Source organism: Electrona antarctica (genome assembly GCF_951216825.1).
Source record: "Electrona antarctica genome assembly, chromosome: 5".
NCBI lineage: Eukaryota > Metazoa > Chordata > Actinopteri > Myctophiformes > Myctophidae > Electrona > Electrona antarctica.
This window is the reverse complement of record NC_136810.1, coordinates 50971430-50989677: the sequence shown is the minus strand read 5'-3', so window position 1 is coordinate 50989677 and position 18248 is coordinate 50971430. Positions and strand designations below refer to the sequence as shown.

Below are 18248 nucleotides of genomic sequence, written 5' to 3'. Positions count from 1 at the left end.
TGTTCCCAGTACTTTCACACAGGACTACAGTGTATGATTCAGAGAACCACTGTAGAAGTACCACTTCTATGTACTAGTACCACTATTAATGGCTTACTAAACTCCTGCTACACAGCATTTACATCATCATCAACACTATTAGGGTGACATTTTAAATGTTTTCTTTCTTTTTAGTTTTTACTAGTCGTGTATACCAGGGGTTCTCAACCCGTGGGTTGCGACCCCTCGGGGGGTCGCCAAATTATTTTGGGGGGTCCCCAAATTATAAAAAAAAAATATGTTTTTTTTGCAACTGAATGGCTGGAAAATGGAAATGAAGAGTTTACATATAGTACACATAGTACATGCTTACACCTTCCATAATGATTATATCTGGTTTCAGTATTTATTTATGGTGTATTGTCTCTATTATTATGGTTATTGAAGCAGTCAATTTTTATTTGGGCCGGGAGGGGGCGAGGCGGGGGTCCCGAGACATTGCCAAAGCATTTCCGGCTAAAAACGTTGAGAACCCCTGGTGTATACCACACTATACCAACAACTTATTAACAGACTTACTGCTTTTGGCAGAACGCTCCGCCATAAGGAATGTAATTACCTTCCGCTCCTGGCGGAATGCTCCGTCTGATAAGCTTTATTATTGATATCAAACCGGATCGCTGATTACTATTTTTTCATTATTATTTTGGCTCGGCCTTTCCTTCTTTAGCGATCCTAGACCGGATTGCGCAACCGCGCTGCCGTCCACCTCCCATTATACAGGCTGACTAAAAGCTGAATAACTCCTAATCTACGGAGCTCTCTGTGGTTTGGATAAAACGCGTGATGTTCGGAGGTCTTTGCTGATTTTCCGGTGGTCTAGATGGAAACATTGGCGCTTTCTAGAGCAAGGATGGCTATATTTTAGCTCGCTAGCATTGACAACATCCGTTTCTGTGCTGTGTGTGCACCCTCTAAATCGCCCTCGGCAGTCTGAGGTTGGCTTTGCGTCCAGCAGGTGGCAGTAAACCTGTTAACACAATATATGCCAGACCCGCGATTTCTCGGGGTTATTGCTTATATCAGGTTTCTTTAATGTAATTTAATGCAGAATTAATAGTATTTTATTTACCGTCTGTTAGCTGTTTTTAGCACCATCGCTAGCCTCCGATGACTCGGAGTGACGTCATCAAATATCCTCGCACACGCACGCTATCTAAAACATCGTTAGGGGCTCAGATTGAGATAAAGGATGATGTTTACAGCTTAATAAAACGTTAATCTGACCTCGCGAGTGGACAACCAATGTTTACATCCAGAGAAGACGGCATGGACTGAGGCTACGTGTCATCACAAAATCACTTCCTGTTCAACTAGGCTCAACAAGGCTATGTAAAGAAGCCTTGTTGAAGATATTATCTGGGACCTACTACTGAGTTTAGCCACCAGGTGGCGGCATATAATCGGTTAACTTAGTGCTTTGTGTATAATAAAATAAAACAAGTTCTTATCATCATACATCAAATCGTCGTACATCACATACTGTACGTCACATTCCGTGCTCAGCCAATCAAATCCTCACACATGTCATTCCGAAATTTCCGACCAATCACAATTTGCGTCTTCACTTTTATTTTGGCTCCAATGTTTGTGTTTACACAGACAAGGAAAGCTGGGCATAGAAGAGGCTAGCGCCCCTCAAACTGTATACAAGAAACCAATAAATACATGAAAAACAGGAAACATGTACAGTACTCTGGGCATGGATTCAAATAAACCAATTGTACTGTATGTAATGTCTGTCTGATGTGCAGGGTGGTCAAACTCAGAGAGTGATTCTGATGTGCAGGGTGGTCAAACTCAGAGTGTGATTCTGTCTGATGTGCAGGGTGGTCAAACTCAGAGTGTGATTCTGTCTGATGTGCAGGGTGGTCAAACTCAGAGTGTGATTCTGTCTGATGTGCAGGGTGGTCAAACTCAGAGTGTGATTCTGTAATGTCTGATGTGCAGGGTGGTCAAACTCACTGTAATGTCTGATGTGCAGGGTGGTCAAACTCACTGTAATGTCTGATGTGCAGGGTGGTCAAACTCACTGTAATGTCTGATGTGCAGGGTGGTCAAACTCAGAGTGTGATTCTGTAATGTCTGATGTGCAGGTTGGTCAAACTCAGAGTGTGATTCTGAACCAAGTGGGAGTCAATCTCAGTCATCTCTTACCGGAACAGCTGCTGGTTGAAATCCTGGCAGAAAGACTACAGGTAAATTAGTCTAATAATTATAATAACTTCATTTGTAGCCTATAGCACTTTTTAAAACAGGAAGGAATTACAAAGTGCTGAACAGAAATAACATATGTAAATGGATTAAAATGGAATGTTGAACATTTTTTTTTAAATAGACAATGTTCAATGATTTAGGAATTTTTCAAAAACATAATCTTCCGTTCTGGAGGTCCCTGGCAGAAGGAAAAAAAATCTGATGGGTGTCCACAGCTAAATACATAATAGAGCAATTTGGGGGGTCCTTGTAGAATTGGCCTCAGGTCTTAATGGGTTAATTAAAAGGGATAAAGTATTTTCATAGATGTTACCTAAAAGCAGTGTTGATTTCGTCGACTAATACTATGACAAAAAATGTTAGTCGACTACCATTTTTCACTGACGAAGAATGTATGGAAACTAAATGAAAACTAAGCTATGATGACTAAAACTATTAAAGACTAAATGTATTGACAATTTCTTCATCAAATAAAAACTAGACTAAAATGTTAGGAAGGGACCAATGAACAAGAGATCCAGTATAAGTCATTTTACACTTGGTTGCATGCTGAAAATAGATCTACAAGCTCACTCATGACGAGCTACATGCTCACAACTCAGCGCGACGCGTTATGCATGACTCGAGCTTGTAGATCTGCTATTTTCAGCAAATAGTGTAAAACAGTCATCACGACAGCATCAAGACCCACCAGAATACATTTTAGTCGACTAAATCAACTATATATTTAGTCGACTAAAACTAGACTAACACTAAAACATTCCAGGTGACTAAAACTAAAATCTACATTTGCTATCAAAATCAACACTGCCTATATTGTTTGGTTGACAGCTGAGCGACTGTCACCGTGCCGTCGTGATGGACGGCCTGGAGTGCACGTACACGCGCTCAGTGGCCAGCAGTCTACAGGTGGTCCTAAAGGCCTTCAACAACCGCAGACACATCTACCTGGTGGACCTGTCCGACTCCTTCACTGCCCTGACCACACGGCACAGAGCGCAGCAGGAGGCTAAGGGTAACGCACGCACGCACGCACTCACGCACGCACGCACGCACGCACGCACTCACGCACGCACGCACGCACGCACGCACGCACGCACACACACACACACACACACACACACACATTTCTGATAAGATACAATAGTACGATTATTATGAGTTCATGGGGATATCATTTTACACCCTATGTACTGTATATTGTAGGTCATTTTGTTTTGGTGATGCATTTTGCTTTGACGTGCGTGTGCGCGTGCGTGTTCCAGAGGCCCTAGAGAGGGATGTGGCTGAGAGGGAGAAACGGCGACTGCAGGAGATGGACGAGGAAGAGTACGACGCCCTTCCAGAGGACGAAAAGGAGCTGCTCGCCAAGAGACACCTGGATCAGCTCAGACAGCGCAGAGACAGGTACTGAGCCACACGGAACACTCCCCCATCAGCTCCTACAGCACAGAGACAGGTACTGAGCCACACGGAACACTCCCCCATCAGCTCCTACAGCACAGAGACAGGTACTGAGCCACACGGAACACTCCCCCATCAGCTCCTACAGCACAGAGACAGGTACTGAGCCACACGGAACACTCCCCCCATGCTCCTACAGCACAGAGACAGGTACTGAGCCACACGGAACACTCCCCCATCAGCTCCTACAGCGCAGAGACAGGTACTGAGCCACACGGAACACTCCCCCATCAGCTCCTACAGAACAGAGACAGGTACTGAGCCACACGGAACACTCCCCCATCAGCTCCTACAGAACAGAGACAGGTACTGAGCCACACAGAACACTCCCCCATCAGCTCCTACAGCACAGAGACAGGTACTGAGCCACACGGAACACTCCCCCATCAGCTCCTACAGCACAGAGACAGGTACTGAGCCACACGGAACACTCCCCCATCAGCTCCTACAGCACAGAGACAGGTACTGAGCCACACAGAACACTCCCCCCATGCTCCTACAGCACAGAGACAGGTACTGAGCCACACAGAACACTCCCCCATCAGCTCCTACAGCACAGAGACAGGTACTGAGCCACACAGAACACTCCCCCCATGCTCCTACAGCACAGAGACAGGTACTGAGCCACACGGAACACTCCCCCATCAGCTCCTACAGCACAGAGACAGGTACTGAGCCACACGGAACACTCCCCCATCAGCTCCTACAGCACAGAGACAGGTACTGAGCCACACTGAACACTCCCCCATCAGCTCCTACAGCACAGAGACAGGTACTGAGCCACACGGAACACTCCCCCATCAGCTCCTACAGCACAGAGACAGGTACTGAGCCACACGGAACACTCCCCCATCAGCTCCTACAGCACAGAGACAGGTACTGAGCCACACGGAACACTCCCCCATCAGCTCCTACAGCACAGAGACAGGTACTGAGCCACACGGAACACTCCCCCATCAGCTCCTACAGCACAGAGACAGGTACTGAGCCACACGGAACACTCCCCCATCAGCTCCTACAGCACAGAGACAGGTACTGAGCCACACGGAACACTCCCCCATCAGCTCCTACAGCACAGAGACAGGTACTGAGCCACACGGAACACTCCCCCATCAGCTCCTACAGCACAGAGACAGGTACTGAGCCACACGGAACACTCCCCCATCAGCTCCTACAGCACAGAGACAGGTACTGAGCCACACGGAACACTCCCCCATGCTCCTACAGCACAGAGACAGGTACTGAGCCACACGGGACACTCCCCCATCAGCTCCTACAGAACAGAGACAGGTACTGAGCCACACTGAACACTCCCCCATCAGCTCCTACAGAACAGAGACAGGTACTGAGCCACACGGAACACTCCCCCATCAGCTCCTACAGCACAGAGACAGGTACTGAGCCACACGGAACACTCCCCCATCAGCTCATACAGAACAGAGACAGGTACTGAGCCACACGGAACAACAGTCATTCTGAAAGTCAGACGTTGGAAGTGGATAGCGCCCCTCACAAATCACACCCAAAAATCACACCCAAGTGAGCGGTGCCTGACACATGATGATGACACATTCTGATGATGTCTGATGGTGATGTATTGACACACGTGACGTCACAGCAGGCGAGATAATAAGGAATAGACACACACATGCACACAAAGTCACATGTTGGAGCAGCTACAGCACCGCTCAAAAAAATCTATAGCATTATGTCATGAGCCACTGTATTTGTAATATTGCTCCCCCACTTCCGTGTGTGTGTGTGTGTGTGTGTGTGTGTGTGTGTGTGTGTGTGTGTGTGTGTGTGTGTGTGTGTGTGTGTGTGTGTGTGCGTGTGCGTGTGCGTGCATACGCTCTGTTTCAGCTGTAATTGGCCGTGTGGAGGAGAAGGTGCTGCTATAGCCAGTGTACCCTTAGGTGTTCTTGAATGATGTATCTGTCAGAGTTATATGTGATTCCCGGTCTAATGTACTGTAATTTGTGCACCGAAATAACGCATTACAATGCACGTGTGTGTACTGTGCGTGTGCGCGTGCCAGGGAAATGGAGCGAGCCATGAGAGAGCAGGTGGAACAGAAGCAGCAAGAGGAGGTGGAGAGGTTGAGAGAGGAGGATGAAACGAGGAGAAGGAACAAGAAGGGAGGGAGGAGGGACAATAAAGAGGACTCATCAGGGAAGAAGAGCCAGCTGGCATCAAAACAGGTCTCTCCTTATCTCTCACACGCGCGCACATGTGCAAATGCAGATATCAGCCTCAACTTAACTTTATTTATATAGCACATTTTACATGACCAGGTCAACCAAAGTGCTGTACAGGTTTAAAAGAAGCAAAGCACAAACAATATAATATAAACAACCATTTAGAAGAAATGAAAACGGGTGCAGTACTTAGTTTAGACAGTATTTGGTTTAGACTTGTCATTGGTTAGACCAGTCATTAGTCCTACAACTACAACCTATATCTCAAACCCTGACCCTAAACCTAACCTCCCACGGGGCAGCACACCTAAACCTAACCTTAACCCATGTCTAACCAATGACTAGTCTAAACTAAGTATGCACCCCAATGAAAACAAAACGATACAATATAAGCAGACTATAGCAGGCAATATAAAGACACAAACAAAGCAGACTATATTGCACTAATGAGGGGAACAGGGCTATACCTCAGCTGACACTAAAGGCCAAGGAGAATAAGTGGGTCTTAAGCAAAGATTTAAAAGTGATGATGGACTGCATGGGCAGCTCTATGTATCTATGGCTTTACTCTTTATTTTTTGTTCCCTCCAGTCTATGGTGGCGCCAGAAGGCAGAAAGATGTCGTCCTGCAACACCACTAAAGAATCACCAACAGAAGCCTATAGAGACATGCATGGTACTGTATAGCTCATATGGAGTTTCACTAGGGAGGCATACTATGGTCCGACGGAGCATTCGTTCGACATGCGTCCGCACCTCGGACTAGCGCCTGCTCCCGTGCTTGCGGTTATGGTTAGGTTAGGGTTTGAGGTGGGTTGTTGTGTTTCGGACCAATGACTAGTCGGACCAAACACATGCACTCGTTTCACTAGACATGCATGGTACTGTATAGCTCATATGGGGTTTCACTAGACATGCATGGTACTGTATAGCTCATATGGGGTTTCACTAGACATGCATGGTACTGTATAGCTCATATGAGGTTTCACTAGACATGCATGGTACTGTATAGCTCATATGGGGTTTCACTAGACATACATGGTACTGTATAGCTCATATGAGGTTTCACTAGACATGCATGGTACTGTATAGCTCATATGGAGTTTCACTAGACATGCATGGTACTGTATAGCTCATATGGGGTTTCACTAGACATGCATGGTACTGTATAGCTCATATGGGGTTTCACTAGACATGCATGGTACTGTATAGCTCATATGGGGTTTCACTAGACATGCATGGTACTGTATAGCTCATATGAGGTTTCACTAGACATGCATGGTACTGTATAGCTCATATGAGGTTTCACTAGACATGCATGGTACTGTATAGCTCATATGAGGTTTCACTAGACATGCATGGTACTGTATAGCTCATATGAGGTTTCACTAGACATGCATGGTACTGTATAGCTCATATGGGGTTTCACTAGACATGCATGGTACTGTATAGCTCATATGGAGTTTCACTAGACATGCATGGTACTGTATAGCTCATATGGAGTTTCACTAGACATGCATGGTACTGTATAGCTCATATGGGGTTTCACTAGACATGCATGGTACTGTATAGCTCATATGGAGTTTCACTAGACATGCATGGTACTGTATAGCTCATATGGAGTTTCACTAGACATGCATGGTACTGTATAGCTCATATGGGGTTTCACTAGACATGCATGGTACTGTATAGCTCATATGAGGTTTCACTAGACATGCATGGTGCTGTAGCTCCTGTGAGGTTTCACTGTACTGTACACTAACTAGTATGCTCTCATGCTCTCAACATTCATGCGAAAGCTTGTCAGCATCTGTCATGAACGACGACAGCTCTTGACTGAATTATTCAGTGAATAAACCGTTGCTGTTATTTGTCACTGCTCATACTGTATAAAAATAGATATACTACTACAGTATGTATTACTATCTATTTACATTATAAAAGTTAAAATACATGAACCACTTTAGCCGTATTTTGTGCCTAGGCTATTAGAAAATAGCCAACTCGTTGTGAGCGTGTAGATCTGCTCATTTAAAATGAGCAGATCTACACGCTTTACATATTTTTGTATGCGTTTTATTTACATACAGTATATTTAAACTTTTGGTACTTTAAGTACATTTTGATACGAAGTACAGTTTGAATACGGAACTTCTACTTGTAACGGAGCATTTCTACATTGCAGTGTTGAAATAATTTTGTACGTTTTCCACCACTGATTACTGACATCATGCTGTTGACTCTGTCTGTGTTGTTTTAAATGCAGTTCCTCAGGAGAGAGAGACAGACGACCCACTGAAGAAGAAGAAAAGGGACGTCAGGGACCCACTGGAGGAGTCCCCTCCACAACCAGACGAGTCACTCAAAGAAGGGGTGGGTTCACACTCTAATGCTGTACAGGTTTAAAAGAAGCAAAGAACAGTAGCTGTACTACAGTAGCTGTAGTACAGCTACTGTACATGACAATGTTATGGTAGTAAACAAGACCACAAACTTTGGGTCAACAACGTCCGCATTTAGGAATGTTGATATGAAACCTATTTTCTGCTCACGAATATTGTTGGCATACTTTTATACCAGCTGTTGTAAATGTGAAATTAATCAATATCGAGTAACTGCATAGACTATTTCTCACCTAGAATGTTATTTTTGGGGGTAAGACCCAAGTACCCTTTTTTTTGTAAGATACATTTTTTGGGATTTTTCTGCCTTTATTGGATAGTGTACAGTATGGTGACAGGAAATGGGGAGAGAGGTGGGGGGAGGGGGGGGTGACACGCGGCACCCCCCCATAAAAGGTAATCGGGATCGGGAGTTGAACCCGCGACACACCGTTAGGCTGGCTTAGCAGCCTATAGACCGCTAAGACCCAAGTACCCTTAGCCGCCAAGTAAGACCACATGTATATAAGACAGGCTTCCCAGTGAATCTCTGACGTGATATGGCTAAACATATCAAATTCAAGTTACATTATTTAAAAATAATTAAACATTTATAAAAAAAATAGTTACTTACTTGGCCTACTTGGGCTGACAGCATTCACAAGACATTTGGCTCTGATCGATCCAGTGGTTTGCAAAATTAGCCCCAGACAGACAGACCAGACAGACCAGACAGACCAGACAGACAGACAGACAGACAGACAGACAGACAGACAGACAGACAGACAGACAGACAGAGCATTATAAATCTAGTCCTTCTGGCAGCTGACAATGTATTAGTCTGAAACAAAGCATGAAATGCCAAATCATAAAAAAGTATCGTTAAAAAATATAGAAAAGAATTGTGTTAACACGGACGTCAGGGCAAGCGGGGTCGTCAAACTGCCACCAGGGTTGTGAGTGAATACAGACCATAATATATCTGTCCATATATCCCCCTTCTCTTCACAGCTGGTGGTTTTTATGGGGGTGGCTATTGTTTGGTGGATATTTAATGAGCACTTGACTTTGACTTTGACTTTATATCACACTAACGGGCAGCTCTATAAAACCGCTTACAGCTATATATCAAAACGTGCAGGGTCATGCAAGCATACACCGCTGCGATGAAATGTTATTTACAGCCAGGCACATACATTATAGTTACTATACTGTAAAAGAATTGTGTTCACAGACGTCAGGGCAAGCGGGGTCGTCAAACTGCCACCAGGGGTTGTGAGTGAATACAGACCATATATCTACACCTGGCTGTAAACCATAGTAGGTGAACTGGAATATATTGCGATGGCGTGTAGACAGACACACAACAATGTGCATTTTGGAAATAGCCAATCTGCAAAGCTCACAACGTGTAACATTGTGCGCTTGTAAATCTGCAATTTTTTGCTATTTTTGAAAATGTCACTTACTACAGCAGTCTTGCGTGGCCAGACTGTTACCTCCCGCAATTTTCAAATGTTTCTGTATACAGTCTGGAGCAATGGAAGCTCTGATCAAGAGCAAAGCGAAATGGAAGCCTCCTCCTCCCCGCTTCCATTTCGTCTTTACAGTCACGCAAATCTATCCTAAATCAAAATGATCTAAGCATTTAATATAGCTCGCTGCTTAGTAGAAATGGAAATGGGAAAAATATAATATATATTTCGTAAACGGAAATGACGAACAGATGCCAGCTTCCGTGTTCGTATTTCGGGAGGTGTAGTTCCAGACTCAATATAACATTAGCATTTGGAGATTGTGGAATAGTTGTCTGGCTACAGTATATACACGAGATTACTTACTGTCTGTATAATCTTGTGTATAACAATGCCCATATTAGCCCATTCTGGACGGGAACCCATTTTGGTGTTTTAACTAAGCATTATGTTATACTTTAGCTATTGAAAAATAGCAGATCTACAAGCTCATAACGCGCCACCGAGTGGCGCGCTACGAGCTTGTAGGTCTGCTATTTTTGAAAAATCGTAAAAATGCGGCACAAATCTTTGAATATATATTCTTTCAGAGCGAACGTTTTTTTATTCCGACGTCAGGCCTAAACGGGTTAGGGATGCTTTTGGTGGAAAGGCTGGGGAAACATAATCCATAACGCATGAGAATCACGGTTCCCAAAAGGAAAGCCACCTGCTTACATATACAGTTACAGTGTAACTTTCAATATGTGTGTTCTCTCTCCCTCATCCACCCTCCTGGCAGCAGCAGCAGCCCAGTGAGGAGACCCGCCGCCTGCAGTCTGCCTTCCGGGCCTACGAGCGGAGCCGGCCTCACGTGGCCCACATCCTCCAGCACTGGGACCGAACGCAGGGTCTGCTGCTGCTCCCGCTCCTCGCCGACGAAGCCCTGCCCGGGGAGACGGAGGAGCTCCCCCAGGAGAAACAGGTTCGCTCGGCTTCTCGCTCACTCTGCGCTCAGTTCTAAAAAATATATAATATCTTTTTTTGGATTGGAGCAGCACACACGCTGTCCCTCTTCCACTGGTATCCTGTTTTTACAATATTCAAAGTCATTTTCTATGGGAAAATAAGTTATAATATTAATAATATTCCAATATAGTCGATATTCGGGCCACAAGCCCAATATTCAATTGTAATTTCTGAGGAATGTTAACAACAGCCCCTACCTTGCGTACACACACAAACACAGCCCCCGGCTGGTAAGAAGACCAGGAGAGAGCGAGAGAAGGACAAGGAGAAGGAGAGGCAGAAGGCGGAGGCTTCCTCTCAGTCTCCGGCCCCGACGAGCCAGGCACACCTGCCGGGGGCCCAGAGCCACGCACACCTGCCGGGGGCCCCGAGCCACGCACACCTGCCGGGGGCCCCGAGCCACGCACACCTGTCGGGGGCCCCGAGCCACGCACACCTGCCGGTGGCCCAGAGCCACGCACACCTGCCGGGGGGCCTGAGCCAGAGCCAAGCACAGCCGCTGGGGGAAGGATACACCGTGACGGGAGAAGAGGAGTCGTCCTCGCCTGATGTCGTCCCACACATCCTGCTAGCCGTGACGGGACAAAACCAACCCAGTACCACCACAGAGCTGCTCCAAGGAAGCAGCCTGCCTCCGCTGGAGGAGGTATGTACTTACATTACATGTCATGTGTTTTGTACGTGTTGAAATGTGAATGTTGTATAACCCATTTTGTGCGGGAACCCCTTTTGGTGTTAGCATTATGTTATGCTTTAGCTATTGAAAAATAGCAGATCTACAAGCTCATAGCGTGCCACCGAGTGGCGCGCTACGAGTTTGTAGGTCTGCTATTTTTGAAAAATCGAAGAACCACTGGGCTTCGGATCTGGCTGAAACCTTGCCAAACCTTTGACGCTTACCTCATAGATACGCCATAGACAGCTGGCATCATACATGGCTGACATCACAGGCTGTTCCCAAGTAGCCTCGTGTAGCCAAACTTATAGTCTCTCGAGACAGACTGTTGACTCCGTAAATTTAAAGGAAAAGATGGCGCTGTTCTTCCTTTATTTTTTGACGGTGTGTTCTCAGAGTGTGTGTGTGTGTGTGTGTGTGTGTGTGTGTGTGTGTGTGTGTGTTGTGTGTGTGTGTGTGTGTGTGTGTGTGTGTGTGTGTGTGTGTGTGTGTGTGTGTGTGTGTGTGTGTGTGTGTGTGTGTGTGTGTGTGTGTGTGTGTGTGTGTGTGTGTGTGTGTGTGTGTGTGTGTGTGTGTGTGTGTGTGCGCGTGTGCGCGTGCGGACATGACACATGGGTGTGCTAACAGCAGCGAGCAACGGGCTCCGCCAAACTTTGGTCTGTATGTAGGGTGGTCTCAGGTAAAGTGGGCCATCAGGTAAATTGAGCCAGCTATAAGGTTTCTGCCTCCTAGACCTTTGAGTTTTAACAGCCAATGCTCCACATGTGTCTTGACACAGCTGTACTTGACAAAACAATTGATTTGATTGGTCTATTTTTTATGGTGGGACCATGGCAGCCATTTTCCAAAATGGCCTCCACCTGCTGTTATTTTACAAATTCAGGTTCTAGACCACCTAGGGCGGCTCTTCATTCTGGTACAGTGCAGCAGATAACCAAAACAATCGTTTGTGATAAAAGCATGAAATGTGGTACACATATAGCCAAAGGCATCCCAAAAATAATTTGATGTGGAAGCATCATGGATTTTCAACATGGCACCCATGGCAGCCATTTTTCAAAATGGCCACCAGCAACAATTGTTTTTTTATGAATGATGGATATAATATGATATTTCAGACTCCTATATAATATTTGGTAAGTGATTGAAAATTGTCATTGAATTTTCAAGATGGCCACCAGCAACAACTGTTTTCTTATGAATGATGGATATAATATGATATTTGAGACTCATTTACCATATATAGTACTTGGTAAGTGTCTTTTGCATAATTGAAAATTGTCATTGAATGTTCAAGATGGCCGCCATTTTTCAAGATGGCAGCCATCACTTGTCTGATATGGGTGATCTCGGTGTCAAATCAGTAATTTTTTATGATCCAGAATTCAATTTTTGAACTTTGGAATTGGCCAGAAGCTTCCTTCTACCTCACAACTGAATATCAACAGGGCATGTGTATAAGCTCAGAAGCCCATACAGCCCACGCAGTCTTTTTCCCGTGGCCAACATGCTTGACAGTGTCACAACCCGTCAATGCATGGAACACTGGTAGTTTGTGTGCTTTCTCCTGCCATAGCCCTGCTGCAATTTAATGGGCTGCTAAGTATCAGAAATTGCTTATGGTGCTGACAATGTGTCTATGTTCATGACTATGGCGCTATCTCTACGGTAATGACTATGGTGCTGTGTGCTGACTCTACGGTAATGACTATGGTGCTGACTCTATGGTATACTGACTATGGTGCTGACTCATATGGTACTGACTCTGGTGCTGATGTGGTACTGACTCTATGGTAAGGAGTCAAGGACTATAGTGCTGACTCTGGTACTATGGTAAGGACTATGGTACCGACTATGTGGTACAGACTATGGTACTGACTCTATGGTATAAGTGGTACATGTATATTGCGCCTTTATCCGAGACGTTTTACAGAGATTGTGCTACATTCACCTATTCACACACACATTCATACACCAATGCCGGAGGAATCCATGCAAGAACCTGCTCATCGGGAGCAATTTGCGGTTCAGTGTCTTGCTCAAGGACACTTCGACATTGACTTTTGGGGGAGCCGGGGATCGAACTCGGGACCTTCCACTTTCCAAATGGAAGGTCTGCTGCCCCTATGGTGCTGATATATGGGTCGTCACACTGTATCAAGCTTTGATGGCAATGTGGGAAAAAGACTGTGGGCTGTATGGGCTGTGTTTCCTGAGATCAATTATCCCAAAAACACATTACTAAGTAGGCTACGTATGGCAAATAAATTCAACAAATTGTGTCTGCAATATCATATTACATCCATAACTCATTCGAAAACGGTTATTGCTGGCGGCCGGCCGCCGTTTGACAGCACTATCAGTCTTTGTGTAAATTATGTTATTATTGTAAATTATTATGTTTTCTGTTGTGTGTTTGTTTGTTTGTTTGTCTTTTCAAATTAGCTTTTCGAATGATGTTTTCAATTCATCCTAATGTCCATTTTAACACATTTTGACCTGAGATCAGATTCTAAAAATGTCTGTTTGAAAATGACAGTTTTCTGAAAAAGCTATATTTCTATGTCAGTCGTTCTTCGATTTTTCAAAAATAGCAGATCTACAAGCTCGTAGCGCGCCACTCGGTGGCGCGCTATGAGCTTGTAGATCTGCTATTTTTCAATAGCTAAAGTATAACATAATGCTTAGTTAAAACACCAACATAATGCTAACACCAAAAGGGGTTCCCGCCTAAAATGGGTTAAACATAAATAATGTTGGTAGATGTTAGTAACTCTGAGGACTTCCCGACTTCCACCAATGCTTTATCCAGATCTTCTCCCAAAGAACAACATAGACATGTAGTTTATGCTGAGTCATCCAATGCTCCATCAGTCATGGCTGCCAGTTCCCACCTGATGTTGTGTGGGAGTCCAGACTGCTCCAGTCCGTACTGGATAACCGCCAGCTTGCATACCGTCTTGAGACTAGGACTGAGGTCCAAGACGTACAGTCTATCATTGGGCGAGTATCCTTTATATCCTCCAAAGATGATGACACGATCTCCCACCATGCAACAGCAGCCCCAACGAATGAAGAATGAGTCGTTGGGCTTAACCTCCTTCCAGGAGAAGGTTTCCGGACTGAACTTCCACATATCATTGCAGTGCCGGGGGCTCTGCAATGATTGGAAAAATTCACCACCGCATATGTACAGCTCTCCATTGTAGGCAAAGGCTGAGTGAGCCCCGCGTCCTTCTGGGAGAGGCTGTGCAGTAGGTGGACTGTACAGCCAGCGGTTGGTCTCTGTGTCAAACACTCTGATGATGTTATAGACGTCCTCCTGGTTCCCACATCCACCAAATACAAACATCTTTGTCCCGATGATGGAGGCAGTGTGAAGTGCTGAATATTCCGAAAGAGTTCCTCTGGTGTTAATTAAAGTCCAGACCATCGTGGTGGTGTCCAGCTTGTAGATGTCATTAGTGGATACACCCAGCTGGTTCTCTCCTCCACAAACATACATGTCCTTCCTCAAGACACAGGCTGAGTGGCCCCACCTCGCCTCTGGAACACTCCCAGAAACCTCAGTATTGAGCCATCTGTGGGTGTCGACGTCAAACGCATAAAGCATGTTGTTGCAAAGCTCTTCATCTACACACATTCCACCCCATATGAAGGCAGTATCTCCAATGAGCACAGCCGTGTGGTCTTGGCGACGACAGGGCACCTCAGGGGGGCGCTCTCCTCTTGTAGTTGTCACTGTGGGCAACGTCGTCCATCTCAGAGACATGGTATTGAAGACGCTCACATTGATATGATATTGTCTAGCATTCAGACGGTCACCTCCAAAGACATACACTTTGTGTCCCACCGCTACAGAACTACCATTCTCATGGATGACTTCTGGGTCTCCTCGCAGCTTGACTATAGAGGGAAACATCTGACAGACTGGGAGCTCACTGTTTGAAACGACTCCGTTAACACCTTGCTATGTAAGAGAGACTTATTGAACATGAGAACATTTATATAAGAGGACAATCTATGATGTCATAGAATCTCCATATTTGGTCAAACTTTAATCCCACGTCATCATCATCATCATCATCATCATCACTTTTCGACCATGGTCGAGATCATGGATTCCACAATGCTACGCCAGACTTCCCGGTCCTTCATTGCCACCCCCAGTTCCTGCCTACTGAAGCATGTGTCCCTAGTAGCGATGACATCAGGGAACGACAGCTTTCTACCTCTGGTCCGCCCTGAGGCAGGACTCCAGAGAAGAAGTCATCCCACGTAATGGAGACCAAAAGGTTAATGCATGGGTATATTCCAAGCCCCCAGTAAGGCTATCCAATGTTGAAGATGCCACTACCTACTGGCGAAATGTGGAATTGCAGCACTTAATGGAAGTGGACGGACGTTCATGACGTCACGTGTAAAGCCCGGACCTCAAATTTGAGGTCCGGGGCAAGGCTAGGCTAAACTTCCGGTCGCTCGAGCCATTGAGTTATCATTATACTTCCGGAAGTCTTCCGGGTGCTTCAAAACGCCACTGAGCAACTTCCACTGAAATGAATAGCGGGGGGGGGGGGGGGGGGGGCTAACGCTCCAGTTCGGTCTACATTGCAGTATTGATACTTATGTAAAACAATTGAGTACTATTTCCACCACTGTCTATTTGGTCCTCTCTCTGCACTCCTCATCAGGTGTTGGATGCTCTGGGTCTGGGTCCCAGCGGCCCACCCATCCCTCCTCCCACAACCTTCTCCGTCGTTCCTTTTCCCGAGGAGAGGGCGGCGCCTCGTGGTCAGCTGACCTGCTGCGACCGCTTGACCTTCCTGGTCCCCTCGAGCTCTGACGAGTTTGGGGGCGACAGGACGTGTGCTGCTGCAGAGGCCAATGCGGATGCACTCGCACCGCCACCCACAAAGGTGTGTTCGTGTACCTGCTTGCAAACAGGTGCACTAAGCATGTAACAATACACTCAACTCATGATACGATACCTATCACGATATGAGGTTCACGATACAATTCTTCACGATATTTTCAACACAATTATTTTCCAGACAAATGACCGCATTTTTTTTTTTTTTAATGATTTATCTTCCCCCTGAGCTTTTTTCACACTTTTTATTTAACTACATTGCAAAAGTAGCATTACTTTTCATGTACTTAATTTCTGTGCAACAACTGTAAACATGCTTTCATGTTTAAACCTAGCTCGAGTTAACGTGTAAAAAAAGTTTTCTTTGATGGCATCTTAGGATAGATGTAGACCTATTTGACAGTGCAGAAACATAATTGCCTTCCTTGATGTATTAATGAGCATCACCTGGGCACAGTCACAGACACATACAGCTCCCCTCTGCAGGCCTCTACTACTGAAAGTGACTGCATGGAGTCTGTCTCATTTCTCACCAAAAGCATGTGAATATTATGGCATATGATTACAGCTCACATTTCATATCACACACTAGCCCCCCCCTAAAAAAACGATATTTTTAATAAATCGATACATATCGTCGGGATATAATATCGATATATATATCGATATACGATATATCGTTACATGCCTAATGTGCACCTGTTGACAGCATTTTTGAACGGACCTAGCCACTCCAACATGTAACTTTGTGTGTATCATACACACAAAGTAAATAATACACAGACAGTGTATGTGTGTCTGTTCCTTATTATTCCGCCCCTTGTGACACCATGTGGGTCAATACATCATCATCATCATCATCAGGGATCACCATCATACATTATCATCAAATATTTGACCGTGTTAACTCATTTGCTGTCAGAGTAAATTAATAAATAATTCTGCCCTCGCTCTTTTTCCTTACATTTCAAGTAGTCACAGAATATTTATCTCCAGTACGGTCGTTCCTCGGATCGTTGATGAACACGGACGTTTTCTCGCTGTAACAAAATAGGTTACAGCTTGTTGTCACGTTGACTACGGTAAAGATACCAAGGAATCGACGGTGATGTCACTGTTATGCAACACGGGAGTAGCGCGGACTTGACTTGAAGCTGTTTATAAACCACAGTCAGTGACTGTGACATCACTGACGAAGCCTTGCTGTCTTCATGCGACCGAGTCAACTTTTCACCGCTGTTTGGAAAGTCCTGGTGACTGTGTGTGTGTGTGTGTGTGTGTGTGTGTGTGTGTGTGTGTGTGTGTGTGTGTGTGTGTGTGTGTGTGTGTGTGTGTGTGTGTGTGTGTGTGTGTGTGTGTGTGTGTGTGTGTGTGTGTGTGTGCGTGTGTGTGTTCAGGAGGAGGTGAGGCTGACCCCTTCTAAAGGTCGTGGGAAGAAGACATCCGCAGTTGCAAAAGACGACAAGGACAAGAAGGACAGAGACAGTCAGAGGGACAGGAGACGAACGTCAGCCAATAAGAGAGGAGCTCGGAGCTCGGACCCCTCTCCTCCACTGTCCTCTGTCTCCGCTCCGTCTGACCACGGCGAGCAAGCACGCCTGCCCGGAGACACGCATGAAACTAGGCAGAGGTAAAGGCACGCACGCACGCACGCACGCACGCACGCACGCACGCACGCACGCACGCACGCTGGCTGGTGGTGCATGCATGCATGCATGCGTGCCCGCACACACACACGCACACGCACACACCATCAATTGCTGACTTGTACCACATTTTTCTTGCCCTTCAATTCTTTGTTGTGTTTTGCAGATTGTTGTTCTATTATAATTTATGTAGTGTGTTCATAAAAACTGTAGAAATCTTCCAAGGTTTTTAGCCCCAGCCTAGTGGAGGCGCTCTAAAGGAAGGCACTGTTGG

At 45.6% G+C, this 18248-nt stretch overlaps 1 protein-coding gene across 1 annotated transcript in view; it reads left to right on the top strand.

Annotated features, from left to right (window-relative positions):
• Window positions 1–18248, top strand: part of hydin (HYDIN axonemal central pair apparatus protein) — a 231991-nt gene that overhangs the window by 141351 nt on the left and 72392 nt on the right. The window contains exons 44-53 of the mRNA XM_079502371.1: window positions 2136–2237; window positions 3088–3271; window positions 3522–3663; window positions 5759–5921; window positions 6510–6594; window positions 8185–8291; window positions 10556–10738; window positions 11003–11428; window positions 16150–16374; window positions 17726–17958. Coding sequence (XP_079358497.1) covers window positions 2136–2237; window positions 3088–3271; window positions 3522–3663; window positions 5759–5921; window positions 6510–6594; window positions 8185–8291; window positions 10556–10738; window positions 11003–11428; window positions 16150–16374; window positions 17726–17958 — 1850 coding nt within the window. The remainder of the gene's footprint in view (window positions 1–2135; window positions 2238–3087; window positions 3272–3521; window positions 3664–5758; window positions 5922–6509; window positions 6595–8184; window positions 8292–10555; window positions 10739–11002; window positions 11429–16149; window positions 16375–17725; window positions 17959–18248) is intronic.